The 21,682-nt window shown below is 46.1% G+C and overlaps 2 protein-coding genes across 4 annotated transcripts in view; both read right to left on the reverse strand.

Moving 5' to 3' along the window:
- The window catches only part of LOC144104139 (cyclic AMP-responsive element-binding protein 3-like protein 2), a 322,001-nt gene extending 309,553 nt beyond the window's left edge, over positions 1 to 12,448 (reverse strand). For all 3 annotated transcript variants that reach the window (XR_013308441.1, XM_077636969.1, XM_077636970.1), the window contains exon 1: positions 12,112 to 12,448. Coding sequence is in view for 1 of the 3 variants with exons in the window: in XM_077636969.1 (XP_077493095.1) it covers positions 12,112 to 12,207 (96 nt within the window). In the remaining 2 variants the exon portion in view is untranslated. The remainder of the gene's footprint in view (positions 1 to 12,111) is intronic.
- Positions 12,449 to 16,237: 3,789 nt separating this feature from the next.
- Positions 16,238 to 21,426, reverse strand: LOC144104143 (tectonic-1-like). Its single transcript, XM_077636977.1, has 2 exons — positions 20,719 to 21,426; positions 16,238 to 17,876 (listed from the first exon to the last, which is right to left on the reverse strand). The coding sequence occupies exons 1-2, from the start codon at positions 21,413 to 21,415 to the stop codon at positions 16,624 to 16,626; spliced, it is 1,950 nt and encodes a 649-aa protein (XP_077493103.1). The 5' UTR covers positions 21,416 to 21,426; the 3' UTR covers positions 16,238 to 16,623.
- Positions 21,427 to 21,682: the final 256 nt, after the last annotated feature.

A 21,682-nucleotide genomic window follows, 5' to 3' on the forward strand; every position in this document is an offset into this window, starting at 1 on the left:
CATAGGTCGCCATAGGGAGTAGTTCATAGCAAGAACACTAGCCGCAGGTCCAGAGCCCGGTCACGAGAGGCGCGCCAACTGAACTTGAGCATCAACCCTCCAATAGCCACTTGGCAGTATCACCTTTATTGCCCGTGTTTTCGGACAACGTTATACAGTATTTAAATTATTTAAATGAAGGCGTTGCCCAGGACAGCACATTTGGGACCCTCCTGTTTAATTTATTAACGACGCTGCAGATGTAAGCCCTCAATCACAATTATTTCCACGGATGACAGATGCACCTGTTCGCGCAAATCGATAACATTGCTGTCTGCGTCATTTTCCGACCCCCAGCACTTGAGCAAACCGCACTCGCAAGGTAATAAAAATTCGTAGAAATAAAGGGCACTAAAATGTATATCTGTACGAATGTATAAATTACATTCCAAGTTTTTATTCTCATTTATAATTATATATAATCCAGAGTTTGTTTATGAAGTAAAGTCACTGGCAGTACATACATTAAGCCCTCATTATGTACTTTGGACAAAAGGAATATATTAAGCAATATTAACAAAATATACAGGATTTCTTTTGGACTTGTTGCGCCTTAGCAGTAAAATCTTTGGGATTACAACGGGCTGTTACTTGCGCAGGTAAAATACTGCTCAATTGCTCCGGCCAGCGATGATTAGGGAGCGACAGCGCGATTTAAGGAAATTTTATGAGAAATTTCAGAAGTGTGCCTGGGCAGGAGACGCAATGGATGGATCTGACAACCCGCCGCCTATTAGAGCGTCAGAACGCATGCGAGGAGACTGAAAACATGATAGACAGTGGCCGACAATTGGACAAATGAGCTCAGGAAATTTTAGCCGGAATAACGAATTACGTGAAATAACGAACTGTATGGAATAACGAATAGAAACAGGAAGAAAATGACATAATTTTGACAGCCACCAGTCCTGCTATGGAATCAGTACGGCTGATGAAGTTACTGCGGAGTAATTTGTGGTAGAATTCGGAAAAAATATATAAATAGCATTTTTTAAAGAAAGCGCTACGTGGACGCCTTGCGCTGTGGCAGTGACAGCCCATCGTGCGGTACATATTAAGCCTGCAAAGCTATTGCCCTCTCAATTGCATTATCTGAGCGCGAAATAGATGAGAAAACAATATTACGGTTGTTTAAATCGAAAGCCATCTCCATACCTCCAGGAATAGCCTTCGCGGTGCCTCAGTAATTATGCTGCTCGGCCACTAACCCGAAAGACGCGGGTTCGATCCTGGCTGTGGTTACCCCATTACGATGGAGGCGAAATGTTAGAGGCCCGTGTACTGTGTGAGGGCAGTGCACGTTAAAGAACCCCAGGTGGTCAAAGTTATCCTGAGCCTTCCAATACCACGTCCCTCAAGCCTGAGTCGCTTTGGGCCCTTAGATCCGATAAAACCACAACCCTCCAGGAGTAAGGTCACATGAGATAAGCCATTGTTCCGTACAATATCATCATGAGTAGTGACGACAGGAGGGGGTATTCCGAAGAGAACTGTTCGGGTGAAGGTTATGACCTCAAAACAAATATCGGCAAGATTTATGACTGCGTTGTCTGACGAGCGCCCTCTATATAAGGGTGACAGAAAACTCCGCTGACAAGAGGCGTGTATACGTTTCCGTAAGAACGCTCGAACGACGCAAAAACGAACTCAACAGACTAAACTTTATACGCGCCAGAATCTCTATTATCTTCTACACCAGCCAAGAGCCAAATAACTCACTTCCAGGCTCGTGAACAAATGAATAAGGAGCACACACTGGCAGTGTCTGGCAAGTAGCTGTTAGAAAAAAAAATAAACAAGTATAACTAGACTCGTGGCAAGCACCGCTTTAGGAGCATCGACAATCGTCTGCGGAGGTTATTGAACAACGTAACAACTCAAGAAAGGTGACATAGAAGCAGCAGTAAAGATCTAAATAAAACAATTCTCGAGACTCATCGAATGATAAATTATTTAGCATTGTTTCTATTTGCTTTCATTTTTTTTGGCATTCCGCTCAATATAAATCGCGGCGCCGACTCTCAAGGAAACAATTCTGTCCCTTTTTTATTTTTGTTTTAACTCAAACCCCTTCTATCTACAGAAATTCCCAGCCTGTCACAAGCTCCGGGGCTCTGGGCCAGGCTATGAGCCGCGCTTTAGCACTGTGGGCGGGATTGTTTGCATTGTTTACTTATTGTTTACATCGTTAATACTCTTAAGCCGCCGCACCGTGGTTCACAGGCTGACAAGTGACGCACGTTTCGACATTTGATTAAAATTTCAGCAGCGCACAGCGACTACGAATCGCTGTCGTCCTAAACATTGCTTTTTTTCTTGTTTATATTCGGGAAGACAAGAAGGCAAAACCTGGTAGAGATAGTCCCTGGACAAAGCGCAAATAAAATGGCACAGGGCGAGGGAAGCTGAAAGAAGTATACATCATCTATTGCATCTGTTGTTCGCGAATATGTGACGAAGCAGTCGCTTCGTGCGCAAGAATTTTAACATTAACCATGCATTAACCTTTTAATACTTAAAATGATCGGCCTTACTAAACTGATAAGATCAAAATTGATTCTTTTTTTACAATCGAGTTCGTATACAAACGGAAGGAACGGAGAAAAAAAAAGGCGTTCTTAGGGATCTTCAGGACTCCGAAACTGCGAGCTTCAGTAAAGAGCCAGTGTAAGATATACAACGCAAACATATACATCAGTCATATAAGTCTACGAAATTCATGAAACTAATATAAACTAAGGACAGCAGATAAATACGCAATTGTAAAAAATATATCCAGATCGCCCAGTCGAAAAACACAACAGAAAAGCTTCAGCCGTCTCAACAGATTTTCTGAAATGTTTTTTGAGCAGAAAGGTGTAATAATACAAATTTTTGTAGTAAAAACAATTCTCCGTAGTCAGTGCAGAAAAGCTACAGAGCTGCAGACTACCCAAAAGTACTGCAGAAAAATACTACAAAAGAACAGAAAAATCTGTCGTTACGAGAAAACTACAAAATATTTGGTCGTATCTTTTAACATGGTTCGGTCGTTTATTTTTCCTCGACTGGGAGACATAAGTTTTATATAACCATCAATATATAAAATACATAAACTTTCTCCCCTGAGTACGTGTGGGCACAGGTTGGGTGAAATCACACAGCACATACCTCGTTTCTTCTACACACACAGAGAACATAGCTGATGCCCCCCCCCCCCCCCCCCCCCCGGCTAAGCAAGACACGTGGGTGTAATATAAGCATCACTCGTAATGGGTGGTTGCAATGCTGAAAAAAAAAGATAATTACCCACAAACACTGAAGAATCACGCTATATAGACTCCCAAGTAATCTCACAACCGTTTTTTTTTGTTCTTTTGTTTGGTGTTAAGATTTGGAGAAATTGATTCATAATGGTTTTTGGGGAAAGGAAATGGCGCAGTATCTGTCTCACATATCGTTGGACACCTGAACCGCGCCGTAAGGGGAGGAATAAAGGAGGGAGCGAAAGAAGGATGGAAGAGGTGCCATAGTGGAGGCCTCCGAAATAATTTCGACCACCTGGGGATCTTTAATTGATTCTGAATTCGAAATAACATTAAAGAGAGTAAAAGCGTGCTAGAGTTCCCTGTAAACATCTTACACAAGCTGTGTAGACAGTTGCTTCAAAAGTCAAACTGGATTCGGATTCGATGACAAATAATAAAGAACGCGCCCGTTTTCGCGTCGACTGCGAAACGACACGCTTTAAAACAGTTTCCACGCTTTGAAAACTTGCGAACGGAAAATTCCCGGTGACATTGCTTTCCCATGACATTCCAAACGTGAGAAGACTCCCAGCCCACTCACAACACTGCAATACATCAAACGCACATTCGTCTTCTCACAAAACCCACTCGGCTGGAAACAACCCATACAAAAATTTCTTTACACAGTCTATAGAATGTCCATAGGCTTTTGTCTATAAAGTCTATGTACTGGCTATAAACAAATCCTAGGGAATAATTTGTAGACAATACAAATTCTATAGACAGTCTATAAACAATCTATAGACACGTGGCCGTATACTTTTACTAGACTTTTATCTATAGACAGTCTATAGACTGTGAATAGACACAAAGGAAATATCTATAGGAAGGCAATAGAGAGTATAAGAAGTCTATAGACAGTCTATAGACCAGTTTTATAAGGGAACAATCACTACATCGGCAATCACGCACGAGGATTTTACTAGCATCCCCTAGGCATAACGCCTATGTATGGTTCCCTGCAAAGCTAGCTGTTAACATGAAATTTATGCTTCTAGATGCCCACCTTTTCGCATATCAGTGCGAACGTCCGCATACGAAAAAAGTTAAGTGCCAAAATTAACAAGAGAAAATTTTGCATGTCTCTAGAACTGCGTGACGGACTTTAGCGACAATTTTGGTAGAACAGCTAACCTGAGTGGACCACATCAAACATGCACTGCAGCTTCACTGGAACTAAAATCAACTAGACAAATAATTTGTACACAGGCCCTGTTTTAACAAGAACTGTTAAATGAGGTATTCTTTTTATGTCCACACGTTAGCACTAAATGCGACTTCAAGAGAAAAAAAATCCTAATTAATTCCTAATTATTAATGCGAAAGCATTATATGGTTATGTCGCACCACAAAAAAGTGTCCGCAAATTTTGTCCTCCTCATTGTGACGTTCTGTGGGGATAAATGTGCAAAAGTTTGATTGCGTTAGGTAGTGCGTGAGTAGATCTTGAAATGGGAAACGTTTTGTTCATGAATTGCAATTGGTTTAATAATTACATTGAATTAATGAAAAATAAATGTGTTTAAAGCAGGCTTTGTGTGACTGATTCGATGAAAAACGATGTAAATGCCTGAGAAGGAGAACTCAGTATAAAAATAAAATTAAACAACATAAAAATAAATATAAATAAAACCAACCAAATTTCAAAAATAAAATTGAAAAATTGAAAAAAAAAATGAAAAATGGAGCCGGGAGGAACCGAGCAAAGGGAAAGGCTTTCGCATTTTGTACTCTTGAGCAGACTTCAGTGCAACCCTGTAATTCTTTATTATCCCTTCCGCAGCACGTACACTATATCTCGTGTAGCTCCAGCGTCACGGGCTCATTTCACAACATAAGTAAATAAATGCACAAAGAACCCAAACCCGAGTTCACGTGCACTTTCGACGAAAGGGTCCGACGTTCCTCCTCCGTTAGAACAAAAGCTCGCCAGGTTTGGTTGGAAAGCTTACGCGTCTGCTGTCATGACAACAAAAGACGTACCCCCTCCCCTCATTTTATGCCCACTGTTTCGAACCACGCCGGCTGACAGCTGCCTATTTGTGTGCGTTCGCTCTTTCTGGCTCGAGCGTTGTTTAGCGACATTATGACGTCATAAATAAACACGTGCACGAAAAAGAAACAAATAGAAGTGGCACCGTCAAATGGGGCACAAGTGCACTTTCAAAAGAGGAAAAAATATCTTTCACCTTCATTGGTCACAGGCAGAGGGAGGAGGTGTGGTGTGTTAATAGGCTTTTGAAGAGCACGCCGACAACGCGATGAGGCTGGTAAAAAGCAACACAAAGTAAACAAACTTTCTCCCGAGCCAATAACAATAATTGGTTTTTGTGGAAAGGAAATGGCGCAGTATCTGTCTCATATATTGTTGGACACCTGAACCACGCCGTAAGGGAAGGGATAAAGGAGGGAGTGAAAGAAGAAAGGAAGAAAGAGGTGCCGTAGTGGAGGGCTCCGCGCGATATCGTTCTAATTCCATCTTAAAAAAAAAACACGCCGCTCACTAAACGCGTTGATCGGAGCTGAAACTAAAAACCGACCGGCGCGTATATTTCACACAGGGTTTTCGTGTTTCAGAAAAACCCGCCGTGGTGGCTCAGTGGTTAGGGTGCTCGACTACAGATCCGGAGTTCCCGGGTTCGAACCCGACCGCGGCGGCTGCGTTCTTATGGAGGAAAAACGCTAAGGCGCCCGTGTGCTGTGCGATGTCAGTGCACGTTAAAGATCCCCAGGTGGTCGAAATTATTCCGGAGCCCTCCACTACGGCACCTCTTTCTTCATTTCTTCTTTCATTCCCTCCTTTATCCGTTCCCTTACGGCGCGGTTCAGGCGTCCAACGATATATGAGACAGATACCGCACCATTTCCTTTCCCCAAAAACCAATTATTATTATTATTATTATTATTATTATTATTTCAGGAAAACAGCATTTCGGTCGAGCGTCCTCAAGCTTATAGTAAACAAGTTGCCTGTCAAAGCTGACGCCAAAAACGTAGTGCCTAGTTTGTAGCGCAGTGCCTGCTAAGTGGAGCGCCAAATAAAAATGTATAAACTATACAACGGCAGGGCCTGAACCAGAAACTAGACTATTACTGACCCCCGTGACTGCTTTTGAGGAAAAAGTGTAGTGGGATAAACAATTATCGTTTATGGGGATTTAACGTCCCAAAGCGACTCAGGCTATGAGGGACGCCGTAGTGGAGGGCTCCGGAAATTTCGACCACGTGGGGTTCTTTAACGTACGCTGAAATCGCACAGTACACGGGCCTCTAGAATTTCGACTCCATCGAAATTCGACCGCCGCGGCCAGGATCGAACCCGCTTCTTTCGGGTCAGCAGCCGAGCGCCATAACCACTGAGCCACCGCGGCGGTGGGATAAGCAATTAGTACTAGCGATTAGTCAATCGCAGTATAGACGCACAAGTTTTCGTTCCCCAGAGCAATCATTAAAAAAAATTATAAGAGCCAGTGCTCGAGCTCAAAGTCAAATGGTGACTGGCGTAACGTAATTTAAGGCGCGCTGCTGGACAAGAAGAAAAAGTGCCAAGTTCCGGCGTTAACTGGCTTCGCCACACCATGCAACAGTCCCAGTTAAACAAATTCACCGGTACGATGTAAACATACACACAAGTGTTAAGGTATCAGGCTTTGTTAGTGAAGTTTGAATTCCTTCATCTCCCAGCGTCGTTACCCCCCCGCCCCTCCCAGCATTAACAATTCGAAAGCGTTAAAAAAAAATGCTCCCTCTGCCGTCAATACCTACTCAATCGCACATCTTTCGTCACGACATAACAAGGCAGTGATTACTTGCCAGTACAAGAAAAGAATGTCTTTTTTTTAATGACGAAATAAGGGAGACAGAAGTGCTTACCCGTCCGCAAGCCGGTCTGCAAAATTGAGCCTGCAGGTAACAGTCGTTGAACTCACCGAGACACTTTTACAACTTCCCGTCACAGGTGGACGGCGCTGTCGCCATACATGTGCGCAAAACTGCGGGGCTTCGTCAGAAGCCCTCGTGTTCCACTGAGCTTGCAACATGCCGCAAAGTGCACATGGGCTGCAGTTTTCTAAATGGTGTAAATACCGTACATATCCGCGTAGAATACGTTTTGTTTTGTTCTAGATTTCAGAGCGTCGGATTACAGTCATTATTAGGCTTACCGTCATTATTACCCCCACATTATTAGGCTCTTGCCCAGCGCGACAGATCACGGTTTCGCGGAACTTCGATTTCAACCTTAGCAGCCAATCACCGACGATTGGTTAAAAAAAATTGGAGGGGACACCTAAGCTCCGCCCTAAAGGAATGACGCGCCCGCGCAGTGAGTTAGGCTTTCCCTTTCTTTCAAGTTTATTTTTTTTTTCAATCGTTTCAATTCATTATTTGACTAATTACACACTCCAAATATTCTTACCATCATCAAGCAATAACTTTTCATTCTGAGCACTTTGAACCTCTGAACCCCATTTTACAATCTTTATTTTTTTTAATTAATCTATTACTTACAGTGACCTAATTAACTCGTCATCGCTTATCACACACCAATAATAATAATAATAATAATTGGTTTTGGGGGAAAGGAAATGGCGCAGTATCTGTCTCACATATCGTTGGACACCTGAACCGCGCCGTAAGGGAAGGGACACACCAATCACTCGAACCACAAATTAATATAATGTGTTTATGTTTATGGGGGTTTAACGTCCCAAAGCGACTCAGGCTATGAGGAACGCTAATATAATATATTTTTTACGCAGCCTCCGATTATTTCCGACACGCGGTGCAGACTACGCCGACGGCTTTTCAACCGAACCAGCTGTATACGGTATCACGTAATGGCGCGTTTCTGGATTCCCTTGGAAAAAAAAGATTCGTAACGACTATCTGGAAGGTAACCTGTCTCCTGTAATCCAAGGAAAGTGAATTTAGCCCATTTTCCTGAATATCATCGCAAAGCAAATTAACTCGCTTTTTGTATCTGCTGCTACGAAGTCCCATCTCGTGCTATATGCAAGCGTTTGCCTTACGTATACTCGGAAACCTATTCTGACACGCGCCAAGGACAATCGCTATTTTTTTCCCCTATACGTAGATGCTCAAGTTTCCGGGTAAAACATGAGCACCCTTCGCTGCGTCGAACCGTTAAATGTGCGCGCCGAACCGGACCTGTAGTAATTCAAGTCTTAACTAAGCGCACGGTGCAGCTTTAAGACAAGGAACAAGTGAGGGACATTCCGATGAGCTTTAGGATTGCTCACGTAACTTGGAGGAAAACTGTCACTCTCGCCAGTACAGACCTCTCCGAACTCGCTTTGTTTATTTACATCAAATATACAGCATCATAGGAAAGCTCAAATGCCTTAGCCGCTGCGGTGGCTCAGTGGTTATGACGCTCGGTTGCTGACCTGAAAGAGTCGGGTTCGGTCCCGGCCGCGGCTGTCGAATTTCTAGAGGCCCGTGTACTGTGCGATATTAGTGCACAATCCCCGGTGGTCAAAATTTCTCCTACCCTTCACTACGGCGTCCCTCATAGCCTGGTCTCCGTCTTTAAACACAGCTTGTTGATCGGTTCCGCAAACCGATACATAAAAAAAAAACACATTAACCAACCTACCTAGAAGTGTTGCTCCATAATAATAGAGCCGCGCGTAACAAAACAGGACAAAAGGAGGAACACAGAACGACACGAGAGCTGTCAACTGGTTATTTTTTGCCGTTGCTAAATACAAATACATGAACCACAGCATGGAATGGGAAAGAGTGATCAGGTAAATTGACCTGATCCGAAAACAGGGATGCTGACGAAATTGGCACTGGGAACATACAGGATCTTTAAGCAGGAAATTGCCAAAGAAAATATCTATGATAATTGCAAGGGAAGCTCTTTGTTGTTTGAGGCCAGGACGGGAGTTTTCCGGACTAAGACATATAGAGTCAGGTACCAGGAGATAGACACTTTGTGCGTTGCGTGCGGAGAGGAGGAGGAAACGGCTGAACACTTGATACTTTTCTGTAAAGGGCTTCACCCTACAGTGGAAAGCAGCGGGGCTGATTTATCCTAGGCATTGGGGTTTAAGGACAGTGAAGGGAAGGTAGATTTCAAGCGGGTAGAATTAACCAAGCGAAGGTTATATGGTTGGTGGCTAAAATCAAGACAAGAGTAAAATTTCACAAGTCATGGCTAGGTGGCTTGAGCCACCGCCCGATTTAAAGGGTTCAGCCGTATCCACCCATCCATCGTTCCTCCTTTTGTCCTGTTTTGCTCCGCGTTGCCCTATTATTATCAACCTACCTAACATCACCTCCGTAACATGTCGGTTCTGCAGACCAAAATCCCTGACAGCATCGATGAAACGAAGCATCAATCGCCAGTCGCAGGTTGAAAGACTACGATAATGGAATCGAAACAGAAAACTCTGGGGCGGGTATCATTATCGCTGCGCTGATAAGAGCCAGGAATGCGCCGATAGCGGACGACATAGAATGTGAATTGTCCCCCCCTCCCCCATCTTACTGCCAGCAGACCGTCGATTCACACTTATCGGCTAGAGGATAGCTGATTACTTGTCCCAGCCTTCGCCTCAATCCGAGCTCAGGCCTCCAGCACCGACGGCAATTTAACTAAGCCACACTGTTCGCATTCATTTTTTTTTTCTGACACAACTTTCCCGGATATGCGAGAAAGTGGGGGAAAACTTAGAATGCAGGGCAGAGCGCCTAATTTGCGACCGGGAAGCCCGCTACAGAGATTCGTTTGCACAGTGAAGTTCTCCCTTTCCGCCGGCATATAGACCCGGCTCCATCACACGCGTTATTATATTCTTTTTTGTCCGCCCCAGCAAGCGCTCTATACACGGAGCCGAGCGCTGGAAAGAGTATGACCAGCTGTTCGAGAGCGGCAGCTGAGGTGGGAGCAGCCGCCTGTGTACGTTGATCGCAGGGGGGAACGCGACACGCGCAAAAGCCAGCTTCGACGAAATAACACACAAAAAAAAGACTACGCAACGAAGGCCCGGCAGTGGGACAGACAAAATAAAAAGTAAAAATAAAGCCTCAAAGGCCGCGAGGCAGGCAGTGATTACACAATATATGTGAATGGTACGAACGCGAGGAACAGAAAAACATATACCTATATATACATTCAGGACATGCGTCGATGTAGGAGACTCGAAAAAAACACAAGTGTTCGCATCCACCGCGGTGGCTCAGTGGTTAGAGCGCTCGGCTACTGATCCGTAGTTCCCGGGCTCAAACCCGATTCCTTAGTGGAGGGCTCCGGAATAATGTCGACCACCTGGGGATCTTTAAGGCGCGATGTCAAAGCACGTTCAAGATCCCCAGAGGGTCGAAATTATTCCGGAGCCCTCCACTACGGTACCTCTTTCTCCTTTCACTCCCTCATTTACCCCTTCCCTTACGGCGCGGTTCAGGTGTCCGCCGATATGTCAGACAGATACTGCGCCATTTCCTTTCCTTAAAAACCAACGAACCCGACCCCGGTCGCTGCGCTTCGATGGAGGCGAAACGCTAAGGCGCCCGTGTGCTGTGCGATGTCAGTGCACGTTCAAGATCCTCAGGTGGTCGCAATTATTCCGGAGCCCTCCACAACGGCATCTCTTCGTTTCTTCTTTCACTGCCTCATTTATCCCTTCCCTTACGGCGCGGTTAAGGTGTCCGCCGATATGTGAGGCAGGCACTGCGCCATTTCCTTCCCCCACCCCCACAAAAAAAAATCACAAGTGTTCGCCAATGTGGGGATCTGAACAGAATAGATATGATACAGCCGAAATCTGCCAATCCGGATGTCTTTCAATGCCGCATACGATTGTGTGTCCGAAGTTTCTGATTTCACGTTGGCTAGGGGTGACAGGTTAATGGGGTGAGTCGTTCACAACTCTTCGGCGATCGAAACAAGGCGGAAGGGTCGAACTGTAAATAGCGACGAGGTGACCTAACGCACAAAAGAAAATTAACGGAGATCTCGACATCCAAAATTACGCAATTAGGGCGTATGCGCACTAATAAACGGAGCGGGATTGGACAGATGTTGGCGAGCGCGATCCAGAAGGAATAAAAACCCCAACTTACCGAAGACACAAAGATGCATAGGAAATGAATCCAAGTGCTTGTCGATTCAAGGCGACGAAAGATCTAGGGGAATTTTTCTTTTTTTCAGCACATTCCCGCAGACACGATGCTGTTAGAGGCGAGCAGGAAATATTGCGGACTACAAAATCCAGCGACGGAATATAACCATCGAAAAAATCACGAGAGTTCGAAAGGGTTAGGAAAAAAACGGAGATAAGGAAAACGTGGTGATCAAAACCAGCCGAATGCTCTGCGGTTGCGGTTAAGAAGGCAAAGGGAACGCCAGGAATGCGCCGACGATACCGTCGAGAATTGCCGTTGGCAAACGCCTCGGAGAACGGCACGCTAAGGCAAGACCGGTCATCTCTTCCTCCCCTTCCACAGCCCGCAGAGCCTCGAGGCAAGGAGGTCAAAGATCCCGTTCCAATCCGCTAAACGGCACGAGAGAGCCTCGGCAAGCTGGCGAGGGAGCGCTCAGATTGATCAGAAGAAAACGAAAACGTCGTCATAAAAGAAAAATTAGAAAAATCACCGGGAATTCGCGCGAGCGCCGGGTGGGCTCGCGCTTGGCTTTGCGCCGGCCACTGCTCGCCGCTCGCTCACTCACTCGCGCAACACACACACACACACACACACACGCGAACACAAGCACGCACTCAAAAAAGAAACACGAGCCCGTTCTCACTGCTCTCACCGATTCGAAGGACTCCTGGGCCCACAGTTCCTTGAGGTCCGCGTCACCGATGTCACAGTACAGGGATCGGTCGACTTCGAGGTTTTCCATGGTCATGATTGCGCCGGCCGAGAGGCTAGTCCGATGACACGGTCCGAAGTCGTGATCGAGGGCGGCGCGTTCGAAGGCGCCTTAATGCACGGGCGACCTGACGACGAGGGGCACTCTGTCGGGAATCGTCGTTACAAAAAGCCAAAGCGCACCAACAAGCTCACACACCGTCGCTCCACCAAAACGACGACGGATGCCCACACAGCGCGCAGCGCACTTCACTCACACGAAGATAATTCCCGACTGCAACAAGTTGCCGAGGCGAGCGCTCAGCGCTAGCGTCGGCGAGGAAAGGGGGAGGGCCGGTTTCTCTCTAGCGGAACCGGAAACGCGGAGCCGGAGCGCGTGTATCACTCCGCACGTCGCCATTGCGTAGCAAGCACCGCTCGTCCGCGACACAAAATAGTCCGGCGTGGGCCGGCTATCGGCGCGAGCGCGAACGAGAGGCAAGTAAAGGAAGAAAAAAATAGGGCGCACTTGTTTTCGCCATCCGAGCGAGACTCAGTTCTTCCTCGCACGCGGTAATGAAGCGAGTCGAGTAGTAGCTCGAGTTGAGGGAATAGCCGTTTATTTTTCGGGGCCACGAAAAAAAAACAAATTGTACAGCGCTTCACATGGCGAATGGACCGGCGCACTTCTTTCTCCTCCTTTTTCGAACGTGACACGCTGTGGGCGCTGATTGGTTGCTTGGGGGGCGGAACCGGACGTCACAGACGCACGCACGAGCACGGTCGCTGCTGGAGCGCCGCGACAGGAAAGCGAAAGACGCAAAAAAAGAGTTCGCCGCGGAAACGAGGTGGGAGGAAGACGTAACAAAGAGAAAAGGAAGAAGAATTGCCGGGTTAGATATTGCAGCGACAGATTCATTTTCGTTTAACGAGCTTTTCTAACCGGCCGCTATGGAGAGCGTCATGTGGTGTTATGGAGAAAGCGACGGCGCCTCGCGTGTCGTCTGCTACACAGCCTGCCGCCGTCGTCTGCTACTCCGAGCCTGGCTTCGAGGGGCGGGGCTGCGTTGTAGCAGACGACGCTGCTGCTCGCCGGAACGGTCTTCTGCTGTTGAAATCGACGGCTGGATTTTCAGCGGCGCCATATTGGTAGGGTGAATTTACTTGCATCGCCTACTTTGAGTTCTTTTCTGCTCCTAATATGGCAAGCGCGTTTTAATGCAACCGTGAGAGACGGAGTGGTGCTGGATACGTCCATTCTTGGCATTTCATTGCATGTAACCCACTTGCTGCTTCTGTTTCTTACAAAATATTCTGTAAGTATCGAAGCGGAAAAATGAAGTTTCCTAGTTTCAGTGCATCGTTTAATTATGCTCCAATTGTTTCATGGGTTTGTAACCAAAATTTATGGAATCCCTCCACCCAACCATTTTTATGCTCTTGCTGGAAGGGCCTTTAGTAGTAACATAAATAAGCCGAGCAATTCCGGGGAAAGATTGCATGGCGCAATCGAGAACCTAAACAGGCAATGCGCAGAGCAGTGGGCGTAAAAGTTAATATAAAGAAATCTGAAGTATGTTCAATAATCGCGGAATGACACAACAGCTTACGATAGGCAATGAATCACTGAAAGGTATTAGGGAGTGCATCTACTTAGGGAAGGTAGTAACCGCTTACCCGGACCAGGAGGGTGAAGTAACTAAATGCGTAAGAATGGGCTGAGTGAATTTGCCGGTCATTGTCAAGTCATGAATAAAAACTTCCCAGTATCCCTGAATAATAAAGCTTCAGACAGTTTTTTTTAATGTTTGAAATTAAGTACAGGATAGCGCAGTGAGCTATGGAAAGGAAAATGGTACAAGCGTTTAGAGAAAGGAAGAGAGAACAATAGATCAGGAAAGTTACGCGTGTTAAAATCATGCTATGCGTGCTAGGTAATGGGCAGGGCAATTAATGCGAAGACAACATAACCGATGGGCTCTTTGGGTAACGGAGCCGATTCCAAGAGAAGGCAAGCGTTGCACGGGGCAGGAGAGAGTCAGTTGGCCGGGCGGATGAGGTTAGGATGTTTGCAGGGATAAGGTGCCACAGCTAACATAGGGCAGGATTATTTGGACCGATATGGGAGAGATCTTTGTAGTCGACGTAGTCAGGACACGCTTATGATGATAATGATACTGGTGATGAATAAATAGAATAAACAAGATAATTTGGACAGCAGATCAATTTCTACTAAACGATGCAGCCGCCATTCCGAAGGACACTTGTTGACGAGACTTGATTTTCTGGTCTCCGCTGGGAGGTATATATATATATATATATATATATATATATATATATATATATATATATATATATATATATATATATATATATATATATATATATATATATATATATATATATATATATATATATATATATATATATATATATATATATATATATATATATATATATATATATATTCTTTTTGTGTTGCTGTTGTCATCACACCGAGAGGCGGAATACTGTGATCTTAACCAGCGGTGGTTTGTTGTTGTTTAAAATGTTTATTGAACAAATTGAGGGCGAACCCCGTGGTTGGAGTCCCTATTTCAGGATTCCATTGGTCGAAGCTGTCACGGTGGCCCTGTTTAAGAGCTATTTCTTGCCCACTGCGTTAAGTAGGACGGCCTCTAAGTGGTTAGGGTTGAAAAGGGATGCGTGATATGGCCTTGTTTTTCTGGCAGTACAGCACTCTATAATTAAGGGCCCTTTGTTTTCAGGTAAAACTCGATTTTACCCGATTTTAGCACCACGAACATATTTCTTAAAAATCGGGTTAAACCCGCGGTTACTCCTCGATAATGAGGCTTCTATAGAAAGTTGGTTTTCCACTTGAGAAAAATGAAGACGCCGCAAGAAAAAATTGATGGACATCTAATGCTTATTCGAGAGGGGTGTTTTCGGTCACTAGACCGCTTTCAGTGCTCATTTTCATGAGGCGGATGAATGTGAGGGTAAGTTGAAAAAGGATGATTTAGAAACGAGAGGCCAGAGCATGGCTGCCGACCGGACGTCTTATTGGAGTCAATGACGCCCTGATCCAAGCAAGGACTTTGCACGTTTCAATTTCTTGCTGTGATGTTGAACATTTTCGCACTGTACAAATTAAGAAAGGCCGGTCTCATTCAGACGCGGTAGTGCACAGTAGGAGATTGGTAACGGCAGCGAAGAAATATTTTCAGTTGATTAAGTAAAAAAAAATCTTTATTGGAAAACAATTTTTCAGTGGAACCCGCTATTTCCATGTTTTTTTTTATGAGAAAATGAGTAAATAATAGGGCATCTTATGTGTACCACAAGTACGAAGTGGTATAGTAAACTGTCTTGTGCTGCAAAAAGTCAGCCGAAAAAAGGCCGAACTACGGAATTTTTTTCTGAATAACGCGATTTGTACCAGGATTTCAGCTCGAAAAATATTGCCCAATTTTGACCGTTCGAATTAAGAAATAAATAAAATAAAACCCGAAAACGAAGGGCCTCATTTATAATTCAGGAAGCAAGACTGCACTGAGAGACCGGCTAATTCTTTCTGATAACTCTTTCTTGCCGTCTACACACCGTTTGCGCACGCGCCGACAGTTTGATGTTCGTCTTTAGGGTTGAACAAAAGCTTCATATGGATTGTTCAACTTTAGAAACTTGCGAAAGTGCGCTAGACCTTGCTTGTTAGCGGACGCATTGCAAAGTGACTCACAATATCGAAACTTGTCACGCATATTGATCGAGAGGCTGTTCTTGGAAAGCAGGTTGCAAGTTCCTCGAATATGTCTGGGACTAATATTCATTGAACGGGACTCGAAAAGCAATAATCTTCACCACTTATTTAGTTTTTAATTCCCTGTAAACTGCAGTGAGCCGTCGAGAACTGAGTGCTCGGAATTCTCGCCTCTCATATATCACCGCTATAGCTTATGCCTGTGTTGTGGAATGCAAGCGACACTGCACAATGCCAGCTTGCTCACTGCGAATATTTCCACCAAACCGGGCTAACGAGACTCCAGTAGCGTCAAAATACACGAAACACTCGAACATTTTATTGAGTTCAAACACACGAGGCGACCGGTGGAATACAATCAGCACGCATACAGCAGACCGTTTACACTTTGTATAGCTTGCAATGAAAAGAACACACTTCAAACTTCTCGCACGCTGTCCGTCAGCCTCTTTCCAAGCACTCTCGAGCTGCAGCTGCGCAAATAACCGTTTAATAACGAAGGCCAACCGACATGTGCGCGCTTTCTGTAGCGCGGAACAATTAACGGCTGCGCAGGCAGGCTCGGAGAAAGACAGCTTGAACGCCGCTCTCCCTTCACAATCAGATCACCGCTCTACGCCGCATTTTATTCCGCGCCAAAAAGGTCGCCACAGCAAGTGTTGGCCTTGAAGCACCTTCACACAACACGAGACGGTCCAGATGTTCAACGCTCTAACAATGCTCCAGTAGCGGGAACAGCCGCCAGAAGGCGACGACGCCGACGACAAAGGACAAAGCGCAGAAAAGGAGACTTGCTCGGCCGTGGCATTTGGCCGCTGCAGCAGACTCTAGAAAGAAGGGATAGAAGAAGTCGTGCGGCAGCCGCGCGTCTATCGTCGGGGGCGGTGCGAAGATGCGGCGCGGCTTTGGCGGTGTGACGTCAACGAAGCTGGCGATGTACGTCACTTCCGTCGGAGCGCGGTGTCGGGAAGAGGAGGACGGGGAGAGGCGCAACTCCGCCGCGCCTCCGTACGAACGCAAAACCGAAACAATCTTCGCTTGGGGTTCGGAAGCGTGATCCGTCTTGGCGTGCATAATGCGAACGCGGACGTGCGTCGCCGGAAGAAGGCACACGTCACTTCCGGTTGGCGACGGTGCCGCTGTAGCTCTCGAATCAACTGGAGGCGGGTTTTCGACCAGGATAGGAACGAAATCCGCTGCTAGGGACCTGTTAGCGTTTCCGAAACTCGCGACGTGTGTGACGTAGCGGCTGATACCGGTGACGTAGGACAGCAGCGTTTCTAACACGGCCGAACAGTTCTGGAACTTCGACGGCCGCAGAAGACAGCCCGTTCTGATGTTAGTGCGAAACTTGATCTTTGTCCTTACTATCGGGGAGGAACAGTCGCCGTCTTCCGTTTCTGGAATCGTGAGGTAAAGCTCGGAATGTTCGCCTCTGCCACAAGCCGAACCGTTTTGGTTGAAGCAGCCCGCCAACACTGGAAGCCCCGACAGATAGCCCGGGTTGCCGCTGACCTTCAACGTCTCGGCTTCTTTACTCGAAGCCCAAGCGAAGGACACGCTGAACTTTTGGCTAAACTCCGTCCGTGCGGGTCTAACGGTCTCCAACTTCAAGTACGCCTCAATCCTGACAATGCCGTCTGCGCCGTTGTGAAATACTCGATACGACACGTCCGACACAACGTGAACGCAGGCGCCGTCGACGTAACGAGGAGCGGTGTCGGTGGCGTTGGCACCAACGCACGAGCCCTCGGAGCATACAAAGGCCTCCACCTTAGCCTTTTCGTCCGGGCTCGAACGGATCGCGAAGCCGCTGTGATAGGAGGCAGCGGAGAGCTCGGGTCTCGACGAGCACGACTGTTCCAGTGTGCCGACACGGCGCCGACACTCGAGCTGTATGTCACGGAGGTAGATGACCGCCTCGGTAGCATCGCAGCGGGCGCTGAAGACCTTGGTCGGCAGTCCTGCAATGAAAGTGATGCGTGCTGTCTTAGAGAGATACGCTAGAAAGGCGACCGTCGGCGGGGCTAAACATCCGGGACCGCCGAACAGAATTTCTGAGTGACAAAAAGTAGACCGCTGTTAAAGCTTTTCTTGTTAGATGAACAAGAAGCTCATCTCGAGACCAAGAATATTTATGCCTCTGACGTTTTGACAGTGAAAGATAAAAAGCTGATTTCGCTTCCTGTTGTGCTTGACCGGGATAGTAAAACAGGACGCCGTGGACTGCGGCCATTCTTATCAACTGGTGCTTTTTTATTTTTAAGTTTTATCCTACGGTAGAACAGCATGTGCGGCTGGATGGACACTGTCTTTTACTAACAAGACATGATAATTTTTTTTCCCCTAAATCTTTTCACATGCAATGCCTCACATGTACGGCCGTGTGGGAAGTGTTTCGGCCGCATCGAGGTTTTAGCACTACATAGAGGAAAACTGCAATCGGTAGCCTGCAATTGAAAACACTAAACACGAAATAAAAAAAAACATGTTCGAAATAACACTAGCAAGAAGGGATGGGCTTTAGTTTTGTTTTTATGAAATGATAAATGTTGAAAATGTTCACATCCACTGCAGTGTCGTGTGATCGCTTTGACTCTCTACAACTTATTTCTTTGTTTTCTCTGCTTTTTCATTATCTCTGGATTAAGCTACTCTTAGACATCATGTTTCATTGTTTTTTATTTCGTGCGAGCACAGGAGACACTTTACAGGCCTTAAACGTTCATTTGCACAAGGGATGCTTCTTCGGCGTCGAATATTTTATTCTGATGTTCTTAATATTTTTTTGGCGCTATATAATAGCCAACATGTGATAGTTCCCCCCCCCCCCCCCCCCCCCCGCACAGCATTTTACCCCGCTGCAAATCCCTTTTTACTGCGACAACGATCTTCGTATCCCCACGTATAAAGAGTGGAAAAATCTTTCTTCAAACTTTTTCCATCGCTCGCATAGAGCAGTTAAGAATGCCACCAAAAACTAATGGGGAACGTTTATGACGACAGCAAAATCGTTAATAGAAAAAAATTCAAGCCTTTCGACGCGAGATCAGCTAATATATTGATTGTTATCGTGAAATCACACAATATACGAAAAAAAATAGCGTTCATAACCTCTATCTTGTTTAAGAATTTTTTTTTGTCCACATTTGCTGGGCATATTAACTTGCCTTCGTAGAGCTGTCAACAAGACATCTTGCTTTCAGTTTTCACCAGAAAAGTAGGTTCAACTTAATAAAGATGACAATGGATTCCAATGAAACGTTAACAGAACCACTTAGAACAATCGATGACAGGTTTTGTACAAGAACTATGCAACTCTTTGTATTTATTTGCGTGCTGAACCGAAAAGGAATCTTCTCGAGCGAAATTTGCAAGCTCGACATCCTAAGTACGACAGCTCTGAGCACGTTGTTATCGTAACTACCAGTGCGGCGACACTACACAATCGCTCACAAAAAGACCATTTGTTGAGGCTCTTGTTGTTTTGACAGAGACAGTGCTCTTTGCTTTTACGCAAAGAGAAGCATAACAATTCGTAATGCGCACTGCGCAGACTCCGTCGTCTTTACCGTTTGCCGTATATTGGCTATGACAGCTGTGGGGAACGATGACAGCCATATTGTTTTGTTTTGATACGGCATTCCATAAAGCAGGGACTCTGCACGCTAAACAGAAGAGTAAAGAGGCAGTAAGCTGTCCTCTAAATCGTACTAACTTTTATTAAAGGCAGTGCGCTATACAGGACGGCTTGTTATCTTTTTACTCCCATAACAGGCATATTCGTGTTTAGAGTGCGAGGGAAACGTCATTCCAGTTATTGTCCTCGACAATTATCCTCCTCGATAGTATACAACAGCTCTATCTTACCGATGCTCGCCTATGGGGCAGAAACACGGAGGCTAACGAAAAGGGTTGAGCTTAAGTTAAGGACAACACAGCGAGCTATGGAAAGAAAAATGATGGGTATAACCTTCAGCGGCCGGAAGCGGGCAGACTCGGTGAGGGAACAAACGCGGGTTAATGACATCCTAGCCGAAATCAAGAGGAAGAAATGGGCTTGGGCGGGGCATGTGATGCGAAGGCAAGACAACCGTTGGTCCTTAAGGGTAACGGAGTGGATTCCAAGAGAAGGTAAGCGTAGCAAAGGGCGGAGAAAGGTTAGCTGGGCGCATGAGATTAAGAAGTTTGCGAGGATACGATGGCCGCAAATGGTAAAGGACAGGGTTAATTGGAGAAAGATGGAAGAGGCCTTCGCCCTGCAGTGGGTGTAGTCAGGCTGCGGCTGCTGATGATGGTGGTGATGTGTATGTATGTGTGTGCGTGCGCGCACGGATCCTTGAGTCTCGGCTACATCATCATTCGCTTTCAAACGGTGATCACGGAATCCTTTTCAGTCTTGACGTCACGAGTTCGAATGGACTCGCAGGAGATATGTTACACTTTTGAAATTTGAACTCAATTTAACCAGCAAAAAACGCACCTTTTATGCTCGACAAACATCAGCAAATCCGGCAAAATTAGACACGAAATCGATTTTTACTAAGAACAAGAAGTGGGTGGGATTGTCTTCAGTGACCTTTTAACCGTTCATGCAAGAACACTCTAAATAGATAGTAGTAAAAAGAGAGTAAGCTGCCCTCTAGCGCACACTCTTGTATAAAAATGAGTGTACTGGAGAATAACTTACTTCTTTTTTACTCCAATACAGGCGCATTCGTGTTTAGAGAAAAGTGGATTGTTATCCCTGACTAGAAAAAAAAACAAGTAACAGACAAGAAACTGGCTTAAGGCTTGCGAACTCACTCCATTCCTCAGCGGTTCCTTGGTCGTCAACCCTCAGCAGAGTGCTTCCGGCTTTGAATGCATCCTGGAGCTGAAGCCTCGGTCGGCTCGTGGGAGTCCATTCGTGGCTGACCCTGTCCTTGAGTAGACCGTGTGCCTCGGCCAACGTCGTTATCATCGGCGGATCCGGATAGACGTCCTTCTTCTTCACGTTGTCGATGACGACGCACAAGAGGTCGCCGACCGGCCTCTTCTCAAAGAGGGTCCTGTTCGCGAAGACCAGGTCTCGCTTCGTGCAGTACCTCAGGTCCGGCTCGTGGCGCGCCTTGTCCGCGCAGAACTGGAACGCCCTGGAGTCATCCGCACTGCACTCGCCGTCACAGCAGCAGTTCACGTCACACGAGTTTGCCGTGAGGTCGCAGGGACAGCGCTCACTGGGAGTCACGAGCAACGTGGGACGTGGCGGCGCTGTTGTCGTCGAAGGAAGTGACGTAGTGCTGTCCGTCACTGCTTGCGTCACCGTTGTCCCGGCAGTGGTCTGTGTCGGCAGAGACGTTTCTTCGGCTGTAGTAGCAAGCGTCGTGGTAACCTTCGAATCTTCTGTGGTTACCTCTGTTGACTCATTGGCACGGACGAAAGGAATCGAGTTGAATGCAAGCCAGAAGTTTAAAAGCAGCAGTAAGAAGTTCGCCGCAAGCGTGGACGCTAGGAATCGCATCTTCGGTTCTGGATCGGCCACCGAATTGTCGAATGATCAATGCTTGGATAAATGCGTAGTAGAATACTCATACCACGAGAAGTGGCATAGAAGTGGCGTCCAAAATATATCATCTGGACACATCTGTCTTCTTGCAATGTTAGGCGGAATCAATGGTAATGTTCAGTAGAAAAATATCACCAGAGAAAACCCGCAGTAGCAGTATACGATATGGTATATCTTTCATCTCCCAACATTAACCTCGTCGCGTTTAGGCTTGGCACCAGA

Source organism: Amblyomma americanum, chromosome 9 (genome assembly GCF_052857255.1).
Source record: "Amblyomma americanum isolate KBUSLIRL-KWMA chromosome 9, ASM5285725v1, whole genome shotgun sequence".
NCBI lineage: Eukaryota > Metazoa > Arthropoda > Arachnida > Ixodida > Ixodidae > Amblyomma > Amblyomma americanum.